This window comes from Thermobia domestica, chromosome 7 (genome assembly GCF_964235325.1).
Source record: "Thermobia domestica chromosome 7, izTheDome1.hap1.1, whole genome shotgun sequence".
Classification (NCBI taxonomy): domain Eukaryota; kingdom Metazoa; phylum Arthropoda; class Insecta; order Zygentoma; family Lepismatidae; genus Thermobia; species Thermobia domestica.
Window position 1 is genome coordinate 167,994,533 of NC_137460.1, and position 23,171 is coordinate 168,017,703.

The window sequence follows — 23,171 nt, forward strand, 5'->3', positions numbered from 1 at the left end:
TACTTATCTTTAAAATAATAAGCCTACAACTTTTTATATCCAATTATCCGAAGTATAATGCATTTAATATATTAAATAGACATTTAGCACAAGGGCTCGGTTTTTCTTTTGGGTAACATAATGGACATTTGCAGCCCAGTTAACTGAAACTGACTAAACAGTCTGACTACGATTAAAAAAAAAAAAAAAAAAACAAAAAAAAAAAAAAAACAAAAAACAAAAAAAAAACAACGAAATATAATCAGAAGTGAGCAACACTGACAATGAGCCAAATGACCATTATTCTTCCATAAGAAAATAGTCCCCAAGAAATTCCACTTGTTCAACCTAGGTAGCAATTATTGTATTTTTAAATCACACTAAGAACATTTTAGTTTCAATTAAAAGCACATCCTTACATGTGGATTGATATCTTACACAAAAATATTAAATATAACAAGAAAACAGCCACAACCACTGACAAATACGCAGAGCGCGCGCTATAGTTGATGATGGTCATGCAGGCAGCAAGGTTACCAGTGAAGGATTACATGCACGTGCAGAAGCAGAAATATTGCGGGAAACAGACGAAGTATTTTCTCCTGCACCAATCACTGAATACTCGTGCGCGGAGTGATACAAGTTGAGTTACGCGGTTTGTTTTTGAAAGGTGCAAAGGTACGTGAAAAAGCGAGTAGGGGCACTGCCCCCAGACCCCTACGTTTGCTCGGCCTACGGCCTCGCTTCTCTTATGTATCAGCCTTTGCATTAACAGTAAATTTCGTGCATTTGCTCTTTGTTTTTCCTGAATTTGCACAGCTGAGGCTTCGTGCCCACGTCCTCGCCTTTGCTAGATCTACGGCCTCGCACATTTTAAACCCGAAATTCTACCGAATTTCAAGTTTCTTTTCCTATTTCAACTATCTAAAACATAAGATTTTGTATCCGAAGAAAACGCCCATTTAAATAACATGGAAATTTCTTCTTCCCCTTTAGACCCCTTAAAATTAAAAATATTCGCTTTAACAATTTTTCTCACTGTTAGTCCCGGAAAGCTATAATCATGCCAAATTTCATCATTGTAGTCCTACTGGAAGTGCCAAATAATTTTGGGGTGTAAAAGGTGTCCCATAAGATTTTGTATGGGGATAACATGGAAAAGGTTTTTCAGTTCCCCATAAAACCAATCTGTAGTTGGAAATTTTTATTTTTACCGATTTACTTAGGTAATGCTAACGAAAACGTACAAGCATACCGAATTTCAAGCTTTTATTCTAATTCCAAGTACCTAAAATACGAAATTATGGGTCCAAAAAAAGGCCCATTTAAATATGGGGAAATTCTTCATGCCCCCTTTAGACCCCCGAAAAATTAAAAATATTCGCTTTTGGCAATTTTTCTCACTGTTAGTCCCGGAAGGCTACAATCATGCCAAATTTCATCATTGTAGTCCTACAGGAAGTGCCAAATAATTTTGGGGTGTAAAAGGTGTCCCATATAAATAACATGGAAAAGGTTTTTCAGTTTCCCATAAAACCACTCTGAAGTTGGGCCCATTTAAATAACATGGGGAAATTCTTCATGCCTCCTTTAGATCCCCTAAAAATTAAAAATATTCACTTTTGGCAATTTTCCTCTGGGTTAGTTCTGGAAAGCTACAATCATGCCAGATTTGAACTTTCCACGTGAACCGGAGGTATCCCTTTAATTTATGCCAGTTCATGTAGTTTTATATATAGTTAGAATAGGATATTTTCAGTATGCGTTCATCCCTCAGCGTAAGCGACCAAGTTTCACAACCATAAAACACAACAGGTATGATTATCATTTTATATATTTTAAGGTTTAAATTCCTCGACAGAATTCGCGACGACAAAATATTTTGAATTGAATAATACCAAGAATATCCTGATTTCAATCGACATTTAATTTCTTGATGGATATAATTTTGGTCTGATAAAAATATTGATCCTGGATATTTGAAAGTATCCACTTTGTCGAAAGTATTGATTGATATTTTAACGTATTCATAATTTGCCGTCCCGGCGAGAGCTCATGTGGTTCGGATTCCACGTTAATCAGTAGGTCCACGTCTCATATAGCCTCGCTGCTGAACGGGACGTAAAAGTCAAAAATCAATCAATCATAATTTGCCGTATTACGATTCTGGTGAACTTCCTTGTATTTAGTTTTCTCTGCATTTACTTCTAAACCCATGTTCCTGTAAGCGTTTAATAAGGCCTCTGCATTTCTTTCGATTGTTCTTCTGTCATCTCCTATCAGATTTACCTGGTGAATATCATTCAGCTCTAGGCCCTGGTTGCTATCTTTGATTTTCCTTACAGCGTACTCCGGAACACAGCTGAATAATAATGGCGACTTCACTCGAAGGTCAAATAAAGCTTTGATAGCCCAAGGATAGCACTTCCAAATAGGTATCCTGTCACAGTCCGCTGTGTTACAATAGCATAACTACTGCCCTCTGTTCATCAACAGCGATAATTAATTCAAGCACACAATAATTGATGATTTGTCTAAGTGTTGTGAATATCCTATATAATTTAGAGAATCTAGTCCGAAATTCATTAGTAAATTAGGCATTTGACTGGTCCAATAGTCTAGTTAAGTATTAGTAGGCAAGTTAACTAGAAGTTTATTTTAATTGTTGTTTTATGAAACTTAGATCTGGAAAAGAGATCGAAATGACTGAAAACGTATACCAGGTGGATTGATTTAAATCAAGATTTAAATCACTGATTTTTTATAATAAAAATCGTTGATTTAAATCAGATTCCTAAATAAATTAATTTAAAGTGAAAATAAGTAAAATCCTGGTTCTGTTCTGTTGTTTCGATAATAAAAATAATAATCATAATACAACGAGACTCAAATGTATGCACAGCACAGTATAAAAACGAGTGTCATGCAGAGGATGATTAGGAGAATTCCGTTTTGAACGGGTAACGGGGGAATTCTGCTTTCTTCTCTTCTTAACATAGGGTTTGTAAATTGTTAGCTATTCCAACTGGAAAATCACCATGGACATTTAAGACGAAAGTAATTTTGAGTGTGCGTCTATTTGTTTGTTCCCAGATAATAGGGGTGCATTTAGAGGGGTCCGATCCCCTCTCCGAAACTTTTTTTTTATTTTATAACTTTAGGCGAAATTTATGTATTTTATATGTATTTTGTGTCGCAAGCTAGTTCCGAGTTTGTAAAAATATGCCTCTGCGAACATCAGTAACTTTTGTGGAAAAAAAGAAAGTGTCGTTTATAAACGGTGCTCAACTTTTTCCTTAATGCTTAAGAAACATTATTTGGGATGGAAATAGGTTAACGATTGGAGATTAATTGAAAATTCAACTCCAGTACTTTCACTTAAATGGCATAATTAACATCTGATACTAATTCCTAATGCTTTTTGTTCACTTCCGGACTTGCATTATACGAGGACAAAGATTTGATTTAAATTTTAAAAATCAACAGAAATGATTTTTTCAATAAAAATCATGATTTTTTCCACCCTGACATGTACTAGAACAGTTAGGAGCTCTAAGTGTATATTATAAAGAAGCAATTAACGACAGAAGTACTATTCAATCCTCTAGTGAACCAGAATAGGAACGAAAATAATTGTAAGTGTAGTGAGAAGGAAATTGAAGAACTTTGAGAATCACTGCCAAACTTTAAAGAATCAACGTATGAATTTCTCGATGAGTTGCGGATGTACGCAGAAATAAAGAGATCATCGTTACTTGTAATCAGAGTCACGTGAATCTCGATAACGGAAGTTCTTTGTGGGTGTACTTGTAATATTTTAAATACGTAGAGCAGCGACCTATTTTCGAAATCAAAAATATATCTTTGAAAACGTGTATTTGTTGTTTTGTATCTCATTCTTAAGTGTTCTCAGTTCGGCCTGTTTTTATTTATTTTCCTCATCTATTATTCTGATTGTTTGGTGCATTTTAGCTGTTTCGGTACAACACTATCGAAATATTTTTTTATTTGGTGCCGGGTTCGCTTCCCGGTGGGGGCAATCGGTCGAAAAAGTATCCAGCCATCCTGAATGAGGTTTTCCTGGGTTTTCCTAATTCACACCAGGCGAATGCCGGGGTAGTACCTAACATATAGAACCCAGACCGCTTCCTTTCCCAGTCATTTCTTCCTTTCCTTTCGCCGGATAGTACTCGCCGAGGAACGTCATCCCTCAAACGTGACGGGCTAACATGGTCGTAGAAGCCGAAAGCCCAGAAAATTAAATCCTAAATCCCTAAATTTTTATTATTTATCTGTTCTGAACTGACCTATTTCTTTGTCTAACTGTTCTTGATTGTTGTACTTTGGCCTGTTTCTTATCTAATGCGAGTCCTCGTTTTTCGTTTGCTACTCATTTACTATAAAAATTTTCAATTTGACCGTGTATTGGTACTTCCTTTTCACCTAATTTCTGAGCATTTTCTTTATTTTGCTGAATAAAATATGCGTTAGCCTGCAAGCTTTGATCACACGAAAATGTATGATTTGACAACTGAGATTCAGAATTTTTTACTTTTCCCTCCAAATGTACGAAATTTTCTGTCATTTCTACAGTGCTTTTTAAGACATTCCGTTTGGACGCTCTGTACATATCTTAATTTGACTATTTTCATATCCATGAAACAGCTTTCTATAGATTATTTCTTGCAACACTTCAACAACTTAACTTGTTGCGTTGCGGCTGTCAAAGGAAGCTGTGCAAAAGCAGACAGGCTTGCAGGCTATTAATTTTAACTTCAAGTGCTAAAGATATTCTTTTTGCTCATAACACAAACACACACACACACTAAAGTAGTTCAAGAAATAATCTTAGAGTAATAATAGACTTCTCAAGTTGACACAAATAAAGTCCATGAGATATCGATTTTTTTCAGATGTCATGTCGGCCCACTCAGGTAAACAAACTTTGATTTTTATAGAAAATAGTTCATTAAAATGCACAGCTTAATGTATTTCAGATGTGTTTAGTTTAATTTTAAATTGAGTTACGTTGTATTTAAATTGCTATATATTTATCGAAGATTACTATCTGGTGTCTAATTTATATTTATTTATTTATTTTCATTCTCTTCAGTAGATAATGGAGGATTCCTCTCGTGTCCAATCAAATGAATCATTGGCAACTAGTGATGAATATGAATTCGTAAATGAGAGTGAAAGAGTCTGTTCAGATCGAGAGCCTCTTTTAAATATTGCAAATAACGGAAATCTAGATGATCTGGAACAATCATTGATTGAGGTGTTAAGTGAAGATACTTCAAGAATGGATTCTCAGGCGGTGTCGAATGTGGTAGATAAATCAAATTTTCCCTCTGTAATGGACAAAGAACAAGGATTTATCAAGCATCTTCCTGTGATAGAAAATGTGAAGGAAGTTGGAAGTAGTAAGTTTTATAATATATGTAACAAAGTAGAAACTACAAGAGAAATAGAGATAGCTGATACCAAGGAAGATAGTATAAACAAGGATACGGATGAGCCAGGTAACTAACTGATCCATGATCATATCTGATACGGTTAGACTTATGGAAATAGAGAACAGTACATATTCTATACATTAGTTATAGAATATGTATAGTATTATTTATGGAAATAGTAAACAGATGTGTTTAGTAAACTAGGTATATCTAATTTAATATACGTCGTATAGTGTTAGCGTTACAAAGCGAACTTGTAACATATATGTATATGATCACAAAAAACATTAACAGACTTCCAGAATTTATCGGTAAAAAAAATGAGCCTAGATCCTTCCCGATTCCCACAAATCTGCTTACAGGAAAATGCATTTGAACTTTGGTACGGAGAGTAACGTTCACAGTGTATAAGAGGAGCAGGCCATCTGAATATTTTCACTAAATAACTATTCACTATAGTTGGCGTAAATGAACTTTATAAGGAATGACAAAAATGATAAAAATGAACAGCTATTGCATTGCCTGACTTAACTGAATAGAAGTAGAAATCGCTATAAAGAAATAAAAGAAACACAAATCTCCGGGTGTAGACGAAGTTCCAGTGGAGTTAATTTTATCTGGGGGCGAAAAATTGTGAAACAAGATACACAAACTCATTCTCCTTATCTGGAACAAGGGAGAATTGCCACAAGAGTGGAAAGAATCAATCATTGTTCCAATTCACAAGAAAGGCGACAAAACTGACCGTAATAGTTATCGAGGCATTTCTCCTCTGTCAACGTCCTATAAAATCCTTTCAAACATTCGATTAGCAAAATTGACCTCATACGCAGATAAAATTATTGGAGATATCAGTGTGGATTTAGACGACATCGGTCAACAATCGACCAAATATTTACCATTCGACAAATACTCGAAAAGAAGTGGGAATACAATACCCGGTACATCAATTATTTATTGATTTTAGAAAGGCTTATGATTCTGTTAGGAGAGAAACATTGTACAACATTCTTACAGAATTTGGAATACCGAAAAAGCTAGTTACATTAAGAAAGATATGTTTCAATGAATCCCACAGTAAAGTACGGGTTGGAAAATTCTTGTCCACGAGCTTTCATGTCGAGAACGGCCTGAAACCATGAAGGCCCGCGTTCTGAATGCCCACGAAGGAGATGCGTTGTCGCCATTATTATTCAACTTTGTCGTGGAGTACGCTATAAAGAAAATCAAAGATAGCAACCAGGGCCTAGAGTTGAATGATATTCACCAGGTTATGGCGTATGCTGATGATGTAAATTTAATAGGGGTGGTCGGAGAATAATAGAAAGAAATGCAGAGGTCATTTTAAACGCTTGGAGAGACATGGGTTTAGAAGTAAATGCAGAAAAATATAAATACATGGAAGTTCGTCGGGATCGTGCGGCAAATTATGGATGCGTTAAAATATGGAATAATACTTTTGATAAAGTGGATACTTTCAAATAACTAGGGTCAATATTAACAGACGAAAACCATATGCACGAAGAAATTAAATATCGACTAAACGCAGGGAATTCATGTTATTATTCAGTTCAAAATCTCTTGTTGTCGCGAATTCTGCCGAGGAATTTGAAGCTTAAGATAGATAAAACGATAATCATGCCTGTTGTTCGAAATGGCGGTAACTTCATAACGAAGAACTACATAACTTATACTGTTTACCGAACATTGTTAGGTTTATCAAATCTAGGAGGCTCAGGTGGCAGGTCATGTAGCCAGAATGGAAGAAGGAAGGAACACTTTCAAAGAGTTAACTGGAAGACCAATCGGAAAACGACCATTAGGAAGACCTAGGGGGAGATGGGAAGACAATATTAAGATGGACTCGCAGAAATAGGAATACAAAATAGAAACTGGATCCAGGTGGCTAAGGATAGAAGTCAGGAGCTTTTGTGAACGCGACATTGAACCTTTGGGTTCCGTAGGCCATAGAGTTAGTTAATTAGTTAGTTGTATTGCCTGACGGATGATCCAATCTTGTAGATTGCGTGCGATAACCTGAACAGGAAGAGACAGAGAGGAAAAATTTTAAAACTGTGTGCTCACGGTGCAATAAGCATCGTCCCGTACCTGGATGTAAAGGTTTATTTTTTAGAATGAGTTCGAATTCTGTCTACGAAAAATCGCTTCAGTTTTAATAAATAATCTGTTTTTTGGGCATTTCAGTACGTCCTTTTGTATGTCTTTTCGGGATGGTATTTCAGAATTCGCGATTAGTACTAACTAACGAGGAGTTAAGCATATATGTCGAGTGCTATACTCTGCCGACTCAGTCGAACAGGGATTTTTGCTCATCTCTCTAAAACTTACGAAACTTACAGCTGGGTTCCTTGGAAGCGTAGATGAATGAAATATCGGAGATATATTTCGGAAGAAGTGTCTTCCAACCTCAGGCTAGAAGTACTGGCAGGCTTGTCTTCATTATTTTCTTACATCAGCAAAGAAATTACTTGGACCACTTGTGAAAATTAAGAAGTAAGTAGACTTAAAAGGAACCAAATTAGTTTGCACTAAAAAAAAAAAAAAAAAAAAAAAAAAACTCGATTAATGATTTCAAACAACTTGAAAGTTACCAAAATGCACTAGTACACTCTACTGTTTTAAATAAGGATAAAATCTGACCAAAGCAAATCACTTCTAATAAGCAATAGTGTTATGTATTATTACCTTCATCAGACATTGAGATTCATTAAAAGTGGTTTGTTTTAATCATATTTTATTTTGTAATTAGGACAAGGCAGTTCCAAAGCTAGAATGAACGCATTCATGTACACTTTTATATTGACACCATATTCTCTTGCAAGAAAAACATAATGAATTAAGTTCACATAGCACATTTTGAATTAAGTTTGACAAAAATAATTTAATAGATATGAGTTTCGTAGATGCCATTTGCATTCTGACAGGCAGCTTTCTTCTGATGAATTTAGCAAATTGAGTTGTAATTTAATTATAAGAAAAATGTAGAGAAATATTTGGTAAGTAAGGAAAAGACATTTAAAATCAACTGTGGTTTCTGTTGATGCATTTAGTTGTTATACTGTTTCAATCTTTATCCCTTCTTTTTATTTATTTATTTATTTAGTGTTGGATTTTGAATCCTAATGTAAAAAGCCTCAGAACACTCCTTTCCATAGGAAAGAGAATGTATGTAAAACTTTAACCTCTTGAATGTTATGCTTGGAGACGTGTAAATGTCTTGACAGTCTTGTTACAGTACTGTTGTTGATTGTGCACTCTTACATGTTGTTGTTTAATTTTAATATCAACTTTTCTTTCAGTAATTTCAACATCGCATCTTGCATACAAATTTAATTTACATATACAACTTAGAACAGTCAGGTCAAGTAAATACTTTTTGTACAGCGTGAAGGATTTTTACATATATTGTGGCGGCTTAAAGTAAATTTTATTTGTGTCTTTTGGGCAGGTCTAGTAAGTGAGACACGGATACAGAGGAAAATAAATAAACTTTTTAGTCAGTTTTTCTGTAATTGTTCTTTGTGCGAGTGAACTCCATCTTTTCAAAGCAAGCCTATTGTAGCCATTTTTGACGCCATGTTGGAAAATGAATTCAGTCTCTTCATTGGCCTCCTGGTAGAGGCCAATCTAAATACTCCTAAGAACATATTTATCCATATATTAGTTTTAATGAGATTATACTTACGAATATATATACGAGGGATTTACCGAAAATAATAAAAGACCCTCATGGTTTTGTTATTCAACATTAATCATTCATTTTGTATGGAGATAAGAATAAGCTTTCGCCTGTATGGTATTTTCTTTTCTTTTTTCTTTTTTGCTTTATTTCTGTTTTTTTTTTTCTTTTCTTTCTTGCTAATGCAGGTAAATAGTGAAAGTGAAGCATAAACAAATGCTGTCATAGAGTTGCTGATAAAGGAGAGAAATGTGGCCTGGTTGAAATCCACTAGGGACTGGAAATGGTGTACGGGGAGGAAACTGTCGATAAGAGCAATGTTCAGAGGTGGATCAAGAAGTTTGAAGGAGAAACTAGCATCATAGACAAACCACGTAGTGGTGGATCATCAAGTGCGAAAACTGAATAAAAGTGTGGAAATTCGATTAACATGATAGATAAATGGCGATCTGATCTGAGCTTGCTGTAGATTGTGGTGAGTAAAACGTGACTTGTATTGATTTTTCAGAGTAAGGATGTACTTTGAACAGTGAGAGAGATATTCTGACATCAAGGAATCATAAAGAAGCCATTAGGACGAGACAGGGAAGACATCTTCAAGATTTGCACATTCATATGACAATGCACGCCCACACATGAGTTTTGCGACAACTCTTCTAGTCGTGGTTCCTCATTCACCATCTGAATATGGCAGCCTCTGACTCCTATCTGATCAGCCCTTTGAAGAATAGTTTTCTAGAATATGGATTTGGTGACGTAGGTAAGATGAAAGTGGGCGTAAGGAAGTGGTTGGAGTGCATACTACAATTTTGACAAATGAAATTCCATAGTTGGTTTCAAAGATGATGCAAATAATCGCTGTGAGTGCGGACTATCACAAACAATGTTTTCTTTTTCCTTGAACTTCCAGAACTACGGGTGACATCATTCAATGGAAGAGCAGTCAGTTTTATTACAGAGTATGCCTCCTGGTGTCAATGGCAAGTGGCTAAAGCTTTGTAACGGTGGCAACATTTGACTCAGTGATACATCTTACCGTATGACCTTTCCACAGTTTCTAATTAGAAAAGTTGGTTTAGTTGGTAATTTATACTGTAGTATCATTTTCTTACTCTGTCACCATGCAAAGTTTGACTGATTAATCTTGATTATTAACTGATCTGTAAGGGCCGTTGCGCTGGACTACGTTACTTTCGGTATAGCCTGGTATATGTATCTTTCAATAGATTTATTCTCTCTCTCTTTCTCTCTCTCTCTCTCTCACACACACACACACACACACCATTTTGAAAAAAACTGTTGTTAATTCTAGTACTATTTTATACACCTCGTTGGTTACATGCTGTTCAACTGATCTTTTAATATTTCTCTAATGTTTATGTAGTAGCACATTTATGAACATTAAACGAAAACACTGGGTTTTATACATTAAGGGACCTTATAATCCAGAAATTTAATTTAATGCTTATTTTTTATTATCACACTATTGTGCAAAGTTTATCACTAAACGGTAGGTAAGTTGCTGAAAGTAAATGAAAAAAGAAAATTGTTTATACCACAATCTGTATTACACTTCCGTCTTTAGTTACATTGTCACAGCCAGCTCTTAATGCTGCATACCAACGGGATATGATGTTTACAAGTGTTTTACTTAATGTAATATTCAGTTTGAAATGCCAGATTCGAACCAGTTCCTCAGTGATATGTCTGCTAGACTGATATATCTTCCCTTGTACTTTTTGTGACATAATGTGCCACAGATTCTACATGGTATCCAAAAAAGTTTTTGCTGATTTCAGAGTCGACGTTGTAGCACAAAATACGGTTACATCTGGAAGGAATCGCCATCTTCATCCAGCACCTTCTGCCAACGTTCCTGCTACTGTACAATGTCATGGTGATAAAAGTCAGCGGTCTTGGAAGCAAAGAAGTCCGTGAGTGCGATCCGCAAGTCTCTCTAATTTTCAAATTGTCTCCCACGAAGGTAATTGTCCAGGAAATGAAACAGGTGGTAATCTGTAGGGGAAAGGTATGGGGAATATGGTGGATGACACAAAGTTTCCCAACCAAGTTGCAGAATGGTTTCCCAGGTCTTTTTTGCCACGTGTGGTTTTGCATTATCGTGAAGGACCAGCACACCTTTGCGATTAACCAATGCCGGCTCCGTTTCCTGCAATGCACGGTGCACTCGTTGCAACTGCTGGGAATAGACATCCGCATTGATGGTTTGGCCTGGTGGTAGGAGCTCATAATGAATCACATGTCGATAATTCCACCATACGCACAGCATAACCTTCCTGGGATGCAGAGGTGGTCTTGAGGTGTGTGGAACTGCGTCACGTGCGACAACCAATGTCGAGTACGCTTGGGTGTGTTGTAAAGGACCCACTTCTCGTCACTAGTGATCAATCGACCAAGTATCGGTGTGTTCTGGTGCTTGGAGAGCAAGGATAAACTGGATTCAACTCGGTGTCGTTTGTTGGTCTTTGACAATGTGTGTGTATGTCTTCCTTATGCGATGCAGGTGCAGTCTGACTGTTTCCATCGATACATTAAAGCTTTCGGCAAGTTCCTGACATGTAAGACTACTGTCCTCCTCGATGGCTGTCTTCAGGGCGTCGTCATCCAACACATGTGGTCGTCCACTGCGGGGCTCATCACTCAAGCCCAAATCGCCGGTCCGGAATTTTTGAAACCACTGTCGGGTGGTGTGTTCATTCACGGCATTCTCCCCGAACGCCTGGCATATGCGGCGACGTGATGCGACCGCTGATAGGCTACCTTGAAGTCATACAGCAAACACCCCCTAATGAGTTGCTTCGACAACTTCATTTCACTGTGCCACTTGACGAGCTAGGTCTCTGTAGTGTGCCCAACGAGCATCTACTGATGTCGGTCAGTGTTCTGCCTACCTCCTTATCGCGTCGCGCGCACGTGACTGACGTCATAGCATGTCTGTGAACCTCGAACAACAAGGTCATCACAAACTTATTTGGATACCTTATATATAGGATGCATATCCGAAGAATTTGTTGCCCACCATAATCTTGGGAAACTCATACTTAGAAACCAGTCCGCTACACTCCGTGCGCTATGACACGACGCATTGTCGTCTTGGAAAATAAATCAACTCAAATTAGGACCTGAGAAATAGTCAGCAGATGGTTGTAGTAACTTTCAGTTCAGAATGTCAATGTAATATGCGCATTAACTTGTTTATTCCAGATTTTAATTCATCCCACCCCATTTGAAGTAAAGCATCCCCACAACATGACACTTTCTTCAAATTTCCTTCTTTTGGAAACATACTTTGGCTTCACGTTTTCTCTTTTTCTCATCCAAAATTTCACTACACTCTCCAAAAATCATAAACTTTTCATCCAAAAAAATTACGTGCAACCCACCTCATCACTCAATGCACCGTGTCTACTCACGAACTCTCTTCTAGCGTTTACATGGTTGTCAGTTAAAAGTGGGTTCTTTCTTTCTTATGTAACTCTTTTTCATTAAATCGTTTAAAAAGTCATCCGGCTTATGTTATAACCTGCATTAGAATAGGTAGCCACTGCATTTCATGCTATTGGAAGGTCTGTCTGATACAGCCAAGCGAAGAACCTCTCGATATAATCTCGCAGTTGTTTACATTTTCTGCCACATTGTTCTCATAGAGAAGACACACCATGCTCTCCTTGCTTCTGTATTATTCTACCAAAGATAGTATGATATATAGTATTTTTGTGTATGATATATAGTATTTTTGTGATTTGTCTATTTGAGTAGCTCTCACATCGCATTGTCAGAATTCGTCTTTGTTTATAAAGGCTTGTGTTGCACACTATTGTCATATTTCGAGTTTCTAGGGAATAATGAGATTCTCCAACGTCTTATAATGTACCTGAAGCACTTCCGTTTACGATATAAATAAAGGAAGCATTCAATAATACATATTTTTCATTTAAAATTGCACTTTATACTGCTCTAGAAAAGCAAACAAAACAAGCATTTTAACAAGCTCAAAACAACCACACTCATATTGAGTACAGAGACACCAAACTTAGAGCATCTGAACTATTGTAACACAAAATACTGCTTTCATACTCCCCGAACGTAAAGGCTGTTGGAAATAGCAAGTAGATACCAGTATGGCACGGAATGACTTATTTAAATAGCAAATATAATGAAACCTGTGCAGTTGTTCTGAGTGGTGCTTTTTTTTTTGTTTGTTTGTTTGTGACAGACTTTATATATATATATAATAGAGATGATTTTGTTTTCTGCGAAACAGCAAAAGTAAAAAGCGAATCTTTTTCTTTTTCAATAGTGGATTTAAGTACGTTTAGTTTCTCCAAATTTAGAAAAACTAAAGGAAGGTCGTACGATGTATAGATTATGAGCTGCCATCTGCATATTGATAATATCCATCGCATAATCGTCTTTTCATAAAAGTTTTGTCGAAATGATCCATAAGAACGTTTGCTATTCAAAAAGACAGAGGAGGACAAGAAGAAAGTATCCTTTTTTTAATGTGTCTTCGAAGTTAAAATAGATTGTAACCAAAACTAAAATTTTCAGTAATTTATAAATTTCAAGATCGTTTAGCTTGTTTCCGTGACTCATGATTGAAGAAGGGAAATAGAGGCATGGAATTTAACATATCCATAACAACCATATTTTGTTTCTTCGCCTTTTATGATTTTCTTATGCAAGTGTAGTTTATCGTCGAGTTGCGATCGACGCGACTTAAAACTACCCGTATTTATGACCGGTTGGGAAAGTAAGGTTAGGTGGTTCGTATTATCAACTACCTATAATAATCGTAAGAGAAATAATAATAATAATAATAGACGGAAGTAATGTAACCGCGTTTTCTTCTTCTTCTAAGCCTTTTTTCCAGTTAGCAGGGATCGGCTTTTTGAATCGCTGTTCTCCACCTGTTTCTTTTATCATATCCACTGACACCATACTGCAGTATATCATTCTTCACACAATCTCCCCACTTCTTCTTTAGCCGGTCTCTCACTCGTTTCCCATTCAATTCTATAGCATTCACTCGGTGAGCTACGTATTCCGACTTATTGGTACCCTACGATCACACATTTCTCCTGCTGCTTCTCTCTCGCTCTCTCTCTCTTTTTTTTAACCCGCTTCTATTTTTTTTTTTTTATATTTTCCTGTAGTATTGATCCCGAGTACTTGAATTTCTTCGTCATTACCACCTCTTCTTCGTTCAGTCGTATTCTTGTATTCTAGGTTAGTTTTTTCCTGAAAGGACAATGTAAATATTCTGTCTTTGTTCTGCTAATTCTAAGCCCTCTGCTCTTCAGTGTTCCTCTCCAGGTATCTAATTTCTTACTCACCAGCACGATGTCGTCTGCAAATAGTGTATTCCAAAGACCTAACTCTCGGATAACCTTTGTAAGCTCGTCCATCACAATTGCAGAACTATGGGCTAAGACTATATCCCTGATGAAGTCTCACTTTAACTGTGAAATCTGTTATTCCACACGCACTTCTCACTCTTGTCCTACATCTATCATACCTATCTTGAATTATACAGATGTAGGTGTTGGGAACACGCTTTTGCTTCATACCATCAAATAAAATCGTGAGGCACTCTATCATACGCTTTCTCTAAGTCGATGAAAACTATATGGAGGTTCTTCTGGCGCTCTCTGTACTTCTCCATTAGTATCCTAAGTGCATATATTGCATCAGTTGTCACCGTGCAGCCGTGTAAGCAGATTGGTTCTCTGTTATTTCGGCCTCTTTCCTCAATGCATCTCAGTTGTCAAAACTTCGTTGTTTTCATTATTGATGCTGCACCATTCAAAGTATCTTTCTTTTCTCTCTCTCTTACCTTCGAAAGCTTGTACTACTATGAGCAAAATAAATGACGCGTCTCTTTATTTTGAAGTTTTCTCAAAATATCTCCGTTTTCTTTATATGTTCGAAATTTTGGAAGGTTTCCCCAGCAGGAAACGTTAATAACAAACTCGTTCTTAATATTTGTGTTAGATATTAGCTTAAAATAAATAAATTAGAAGCGAAAAACATTAAATCGACCAAAATTAAGGGAATTACCAACTCTGCTAAAGTGGGAAATTTTCAAGAACGCGAGGGAATTCTGCAGTTCAACACGAAGCAGCGACATCTATGTCATTGAGAGAAATGTAGATTAAATCTACAAACGAAACTTTTAACGAAACATTTCTAATGTGTCTTATTACGTGCATTATCTGCAAACTCCAAATATATGAATCTATACTAAGTATTAACGTATAGATGGAGCATATAGAGGAAATTGCCTATGGAAAAGGACGAATTGGTAGCACGGTCGTAATGAAAAATCAGCTTTACCGTAGAACGTGTTCAGTTTGCGTAAGAAAACAAATAGCTCAGTTAGTTAAAGCAACGAGTCTGTATGCCGGAGGTAGCTGGTACAAACCCCCCAGAGTTGCAACTGTCATTTTTATTACTGAGGTTATTTTATTTATTTTTTTATGTGGGAAAGAATCAAATTGTAACATATGTGTAAAACTCAAGACAATACCAAAAAAAGAAAAAATGTCGCACTTGCATTAGTGTCCCCTTTGTTTGCAAACAGTTTCGTAATTATTTTCCCTGTGCTCACTGCTCACAATATGCTCGCTGGTGCATAATGAATGTTTCCCAGTAAACGCTAATTCTAATTTGGAGATTTTTATAAAGTTTCACAATGTTTATCATTAAATAGTCTTCTATCTACTTTTTTGGACACTTTGATACCAGATTTCCCTATTAAATGTTTAATTTTCCGTAGATGTTTCATTACGGAAAAGTTTTACAGTGTATTTGTCTTGAATTGAAATTGTTTTGAATTTACCCCATGAGGTAAGTAGCCTGAAGGAGGAGAACTGAAGTAGCTGATATTCTACGTAAAATCAACCAATTTTAGATTGATGACGCTTCTTACCTTCAGCACATAATCTTTACGTTAGAGAGTCAGAGAGAAAAATCCTTTTTTTCCTCCCCTTTGACCAGTCATCTTAAAGTTCTACATGTAATGATTCGTGTCACATAATTTCGTCTCTCCAATGACATTCATATAATAATAATAATAATAATAATAATAATAATAATAATAATAATAATAATAATAATAATTATTATTATTATTATTATTATTATTATTATTATTACTGAATATGCCACCCTTACATAATGTAGTAACCTTAGACATCTTAGTTTAAAGTAAGTTTTCTTTAGTAATAATTTGAGCAACCACGTAACAAAATTTAAACTGTAGCAGGGGCACGACGTTTTATTTTGCCCCTCTATTTTCAGCACCCTCCCAAAAGAAAGTATTTAATTTCTGACAAGCAGGACAGACAAAATGAATAAGAAATATATTTAGAGCATCCTTTCCTCCGTGAGTGGAATATCACGTAGCATTTTTTATTCTACCGAAGATGACTCTAGGCGGTTATGATTAGGTAACAAAAGAAATACGTAATATATTTATAGCGCCCTTTGGCTGTAATATTACCGCTTCTTTATTTGTTCGAAGGCGCCCTACACAACCAAGGATGACAAAAAGAATAGGAAAAGTGTCTAAAGATTATAAAACACTTTATATTTTGTCAGAAGCATGGCAGTGTATGCACAGCATTGCTTTCGTTAACAAGTCACTTATAAAATTAGCCAGAATAAACTTTTGCCGATCGTTGCTCTAGAGGGATTTGTCCAGGATGGTTTGGTGTCGGGCTAATAACGATGAGTATGTTTATTTACAACACCGTTAAAGAAATATCAAACTTTCTGAAAGGAACTTTCTTAGGAAATATCAGATCCTCCTTATATCTAGCCAGAGCCCATTCTGAAATATTGCATCTGGTGTTCTGGGTGAAGGTTCTATGGGACTATTAGAAAAATATATATTCCCGTTTCCACGCTGATGGTAGAATTTCTGAAACAGTTATTGAAACAGCATTGGCGTAAATAGCGCCCCCACAACCCTGTGGCGTGGGGACCGCACAAGCTGCAAAGCCAAAAAATATATAGAAAGTACGCAGGGACGGATCAGGCCAAATTTTCACCTGGGCAAAGTGACTTTATGGCGCCCTCCCCCCTAGTATGGCGTCCCCCTAGTATTTACATTTTATCCTAGTGTTTTTAATAGTTTAAACCCATTTTTCAAAAAGACATTCATTACCTAGGAAAACTTGACAAAGAATATGGCCTGCTATAAACAATACGAACACCGCCCCCCCCAGCTTGGTCTAGTGGCTAGCACGCCTGCCTTCTGTGGTCCCGGGTCCAATTCCCGGAGGGTTACTGTTGAACGATAAACGTGGTTCGGATTTCACTATAATCAGTATCCACATCTCCTTTGGCTATTAAGGCATAACCATGGAACGCTAAACTCAAGCAAAGAAACAAACAATACTTACTTCCCCTCCACTCTTTATTCTACATGCCATCTCACCATTTGTCGATACAGTCCCCTTAGTGCTATGAAACTCTCTTCTTCCATGGTGAAATGGAAAAAGATTATGTAATTACCGCTACTTTACAAGAATATAAACCAAAAAAGTCAGTAGGAAACACATTATAAAATTTACTTTTTGAGGCTCGTTTTGGCGTCCCTCTGACTCTGGCGCCCCGGGCAGTCGCCCGGGTTACCCGGCCCAAGGTCCGACCTTGAAAGTATGGACGCACAACTAAGGGCTGCGGACGTGAGGTTAACCTTCATGTTATACCACTGGTGTTTGAAATGTTCAGTAACTGATCGGTTAGTGAAATAATTTCGACGGTTACTGATATTTAATGTTTAGCTAGGACAGAGTTACCTAACCAAATACATTTGATATCGCGATGTTACAATTTGATTTTTCCTCACATAAAAAAAGAGAAAAACAATAGTAATAAAAACTCTTACTCGTATTATACTCGAACTAACAACCTAATTCGTACAGACTAGTTGCTCTGACCAACTGAGTTTCGATTTCTTACGTGAAAGAAGTTTGTTACATTAAGAGGCATGCTTTTCATTATGATCGTGCTGTTAATTTATTCTTTCGATAGGTAATTTCCACTCTTTGCTTTACCTATATAAATAAATGTATGGATTCATATATTAAGTGTCTTTGGGTAATGTGTGTAATAATTTCGCGACAAATATACTTGCTTAAATGTATTGTATGCTATGATTTGCCCTGATTGTCTGTTTATATGGTGGTTGGAAAACACACGCCAAAACTGTTCTAAGTAATACGAACACAGGTTAAGAACAGGGACTGAACTGAATCATCACTCGATTGACCTTGAGGGCAAAAAACACCAAAGGGTAGCTATAAACGAAAGTTCAGCATGCATTTCTGTGGAGCTCTGTTCAGTATCACGGTTCTCTGGCAAACACGTTTGTTCTTAGGAATATATATTACAAACCTAACCTTTCGATAGAGCACAATGGCAGAGAACCAAAGTAAAGGAATTCTTGCCCTTGTTAAGTTGGTAAATCGCCATGTGCAATAAAAAATATCGCGTCTCCTTGAAGTGATACTTTATCAAAAATAACTCGTTTTCCTTTATATATTCGAAATTTCTGAGGGTTTCAAAATGAGGAAACATTACTGACAAACAAGGACGCAAGTAGGGGTGGGTTCAGGGGGTCCGGACCCCCTCTGAAATCCCAACTTTTCTGTAAATTTAACCTAATTTTGGGGGTTATTTTTTTAAAAAATATTATAATTTATCCTAATATTGAAGTCGGACCCCGAGATAACTTTGGACCCCTCCCGAAATAAATTCCTGCATACGTGCATGCTGACAAATATATTTTCAATATATTCGTTAAATAATAAAGTAAAATAACTACATTAGGAACAAAAAGCTTTAACACGGTCCAACTTTTGTTCACTGCCAATATTATTAGAAGGGATATTAATAGCAAAAGCTCCTAGTCAATGCTGAACCTTGGAACTTCATCCCGAACACAAGCATATTTTCGAAACACACTAAGGCCTAGACAGAAAGCATTGTAAGCGAGTTACGTTTGGCAACATCGCACGGAAACAAATGAATGCTGAATTGTATTGTAACCCGTTCCTACTACTACTATTTTTACTACTAACTTTGCTATGGATCTGTATAGTACAAGGGCAATCTTATTTTAATGAAAGAAGTTTAATGAAAATTTAAAAAAAAATAATTGTTAAATCAGTTTTTGAATATTATTTTAAATCTTTTTTTAACGAAAGAAGTGTTATAAACTTTTTTAAAAATAATAAAAATAATTCTCCTTAGGAAGGATTTGAACCCACGCCAAAATCAATCTTTCATACTAGCATGCTGCGCTAGCTCACTCAGCTACGAGAGCCGACAGCATTTAGCGTGTACTTTGTGCTATATTCACGTCATGACTCGTGATGTCACCAACAGGATCACGATATAGACGTCATTATTTTTTCTACATTGCAGAGTCCCCCGAGATTTGATCATTGTTTACTCGGACTGGAATTGTCATTTGGAACAAACACTTGAATATGAAGCCAAAAATTCCTTTAAAATAGACGAAAATTTTAAGAATTTTAATATTTTTGCCTTTTCCCATAAGGGGTCATAGCCTCTACACCGAAAAGCCCCCCGAGATTTGATCATTGACCACTCGGACTGAAATTCTCATTTGGAACCAAAACTTTAATATGAAGTAAAAAATTAAACTTTTACATCAATTTGAACTGACTGGGTTTCGGTTAACCACACTATTATGTTTAGTTTAGTTAAGTGGTAATTTGTGACAGCTTCACATCATCAAAAGAATCCTTCACTTCACCGCTTCCCCCCTCAGGAATCCGTGCTGGATCAGCCACTAGAATCAATAGACACTTTTCCTATTCTTTTTGTCACCCTTGGTTGTGTAGGAGCTCCCTCGAACAAATAAAGAAGCGGTAATATTACAATCAAGGGGAGCTATGTATTAGGTATCTCTTTAGTTACCTACCCCTAACCGCACAGGGTTATCTTCGGTAGAATTAAAAATGCTACGTGATATTCTAATCATGAAGTGGGAGAGGGTGATATAAATAAATTTCTTATTCATTTTGTCTGCTCTGCTTATCAGAAATTACGTAACGTTGTCCCTGTTTGTCAGTAACGTTGTCCTTGTCTGTTGGGAGGGTACTGAAATGAGAGGGGAAAAAAACGTCGTGCCGCCTCCCACATGGTTGCTCAAATTATTACAAAAGAAAGCATTTTAAACTAAGATATCTAAGGTTACTACATTAGGTAAGTATGGCATATTCAGGATTATAATAATAATAATAATAATAATTATTATTATTATTATCATTATTATTATTATATGAATGTCTTTGGAGCACCGAAATTGTGTAAGACGAACCATGGTATGTAGAGGTTTAAGATGGGTGGTCATAGGGGAGGAAAAAACAAGATTTTTCTCCATCTGACTCTCTAACGTAAAGATTGTGCTGAAGGTAAGAAGCATCATCATTCTACAATAGGTTGCTTTTACGTAGAATATCAGCTACTTCAGTTCTCCTCCTTCGGGCTACTTACCCCATGTGCTAAATTCAAAACAATTTCAATTTAAAACAAATACATTGTAAAACTTTTCCGTAATGAAACATCTAGGGAAAATTAAACATTTAATAGGGAAATCTGTTATTAAAATGTCCAAACAAGTAGATAGAAGACTATTTAATGATAAACATTGTGAAACTTCATAACATTCTCCAAGTTAGAATTAACGTTTACTGGAAAGCATTCGTTATACACCAGCGAGCATATTGTGAGCAGTAAGCACAGGGAAAATAATTACGAAACTGTTTGCAAACAAAAATTAGGGACACTAATGCAAGTGTGACAACGACATATTTTCTTTTTTGGTATTGTCATGAGTTTTACACATATGTTACAATTTGATTCTTTCCCACATAAAAAAAATAAATAAAATAACCATAATAATAAAAGTGACAATTGCACTTCTATGGGGTTCGAACCAGCTACCTCCGGCATACAGACTGGTTGCTTTAACTAACTGAGCTATTTGTTTTCTTACAACTGAGTCTGTTCTACGGTAAAAATGATTTTTCATTACGATCGTGGTACCAATTCGTCCTTTTCCATAGGTAATTTCAACTATTTGCTCTATCTATACGTTAATACTTGGCATAGATTCATGTATTTGAAGTTTGCAGATAATGCACGTAATAGGATATATTAGAAATGTTTCGTTAAAAGTTTCGTTTGTAGATCTAATCTACATTTCTCTCAATGACATAGATGTCGTTGCTTCGTGTTGAACTGCAGAATTCCCTCGCGTTCTTGAAAATTTCCCACTTTAGCAGAGTTTGGTAATTTTCGTAATTTCGGTCGATTTAATATATTTTGCTTCTAATTTATTTATTTTAAGCTAATATCTAACACAAATATTTAAAACGGGCTTGTTATTAAAGTTTCCTGCTGGGGAAACCTTCCGAAATTTCGAACATATAAAGAAAACGGAGATATTTTCAAAAAAATTCAAAATAAAGAGACGCGTCATTTATTTTGCTCATAGTAGTACATAATCTTGTCTCCCTCTTTTGTTTCCAAGTTGGTGTACAACTCACCATAATCCTGGCCTTTTACTACATTAACTGCTCTCTTGGCGTTCTTCGTAGTTTTCTTGTAATCCTTCAACTTCTACAGAGTTCAACCATTTTTTGTCATTCCCTTTTCTCCTTTACAGCTGCTTGTACTTCTTTATTCCACGATCACGTTTCCATATCAATGAGGCCTCTTCCTTTTGTTTCTTCCACAACCTATCGTGTTTGATCCCTGAGTGCTACTGATACTCTGGTCCACTCCTCTTCCACGTACATCTCGTGTTGCTTCATTTGCAGTACTTGGATGTGGTAATTTTCTTTCGAATTTTTTCAATATTTGTACCATCTAGTTTCCACCACTTTGTTAAAATAAGAATTTTTTATTGTTATCTTCCTACTTTTTCCTTGATGCAGATATCAGTTATTACGAGGTGGTGTTATTCTGTTAGACTCTCACCTGGTATTACTTTTATTGGTGTTATTGGTCAGTAATATCACGTAGGTTTGTCTGCTCTATAAGATGAAGCCGATCTGAGAGAACCATTTTTTTGTCATTCCCTTTTCTCCTTTACAGCTGCTTGTACTTCTTTATTCCACGATCACGTTTCCATACCAATGAGGCCTCTTCCTTTTGTTTCTTCCACAACCTATCGTGTTGTATCCCTGAGTGCTACTGATACTCTGGTCCACTCCTCTTCCACGTACATCTCGTGTTGCTTCATTTGCAGTACTTGGATGTGGTAATTTTCTTTCGAATTTTTTCAATATTTGTACCATCTAGTTTCCACCACGTTGTTAAAATAAGAAATTTTTATTGTTATCTTCCTACTTTTTTCTTAATGCAGATATCGGTTACGTGGTGGTGTTATTCTGTTAGACTCTTACCTGGTATTACTTTTATTGGTGTTATTACTCAATAATATCACGTAGGTTTGTCTGCCGTATAAGATGAAGCCGATCTGAGACCTCGAGATACCACTCTTGTATATAATATGTAGAGTTCGGATTTTTATGTAATATGAACCCTAAAATATGTAAGAAAAATGTCTGAAATATGTCAAAAATGTAAATTCATGATGAAATATGTATTATAAATATTAATTTTGACATTAAGTCTTATTTTCTTTCAAATTTATTTCCTCACGAAGGGATATGCGTATTTTAAAAGGATTTGCAAAAATTCAGGTTACAACATTAGAATGCTTACGTTAAGTGTTCTTGATCTCTTGCATTGTTCCTTCAGATATTAATCACAGTTTGAATATATTTAATTTACAATATGTCACCACCAAGTGCCTTTTAAAATGTTCAGAAATCGATGTTCGTTGCCCACATTTTTCACTCAAAAAGCACTTACAAAAGTTCAAGTTACCTTTAATCTTGGGGCAGGCACTGTTTGAATATGTTCAGTTATTTAATTTACCGTCGCCGATCAGACAATATGTTCTT

At 36.1% G+C, this 23,171-nt stretch overlaps 1 protein-coding gene across 6 annotated transcripts in view; it reads left to right on the plus strand.

Moving 5' to 3' along the window:
- Nucleotides 1–23,171, plus strand: part of GAPcenA (GTPase activating protein and centrosome-associated) — a 772,500-nt gene that overhangs the window by 34,786 nt on the left and 714,543 nt on the right. For 3 of the 6 annotated variants that reach the window (XM_081765583.1, XM_081765580.1, XM_081765582.1), the window contains exon 2: nucleotides 5,093–5,501. In XM_081765583.1, coding sequence (XP_081621709.1) covers nucleotides 5,099–5,501 — 403 coding nt within the window. In that variant the 5' untranslated portion in view covers nucleotides 5,093–5,098. Of the gene's footprint in view, nucleotides 1–5,092; nucleotides 5,502–9,326; nucleotides 9,611–23,171 lie in introns of those variants that run through there. The other 3 variants (XM_081765584.1, XM_081765585.1, XM_081765581.1) reach the window with 2 other exon arrangements.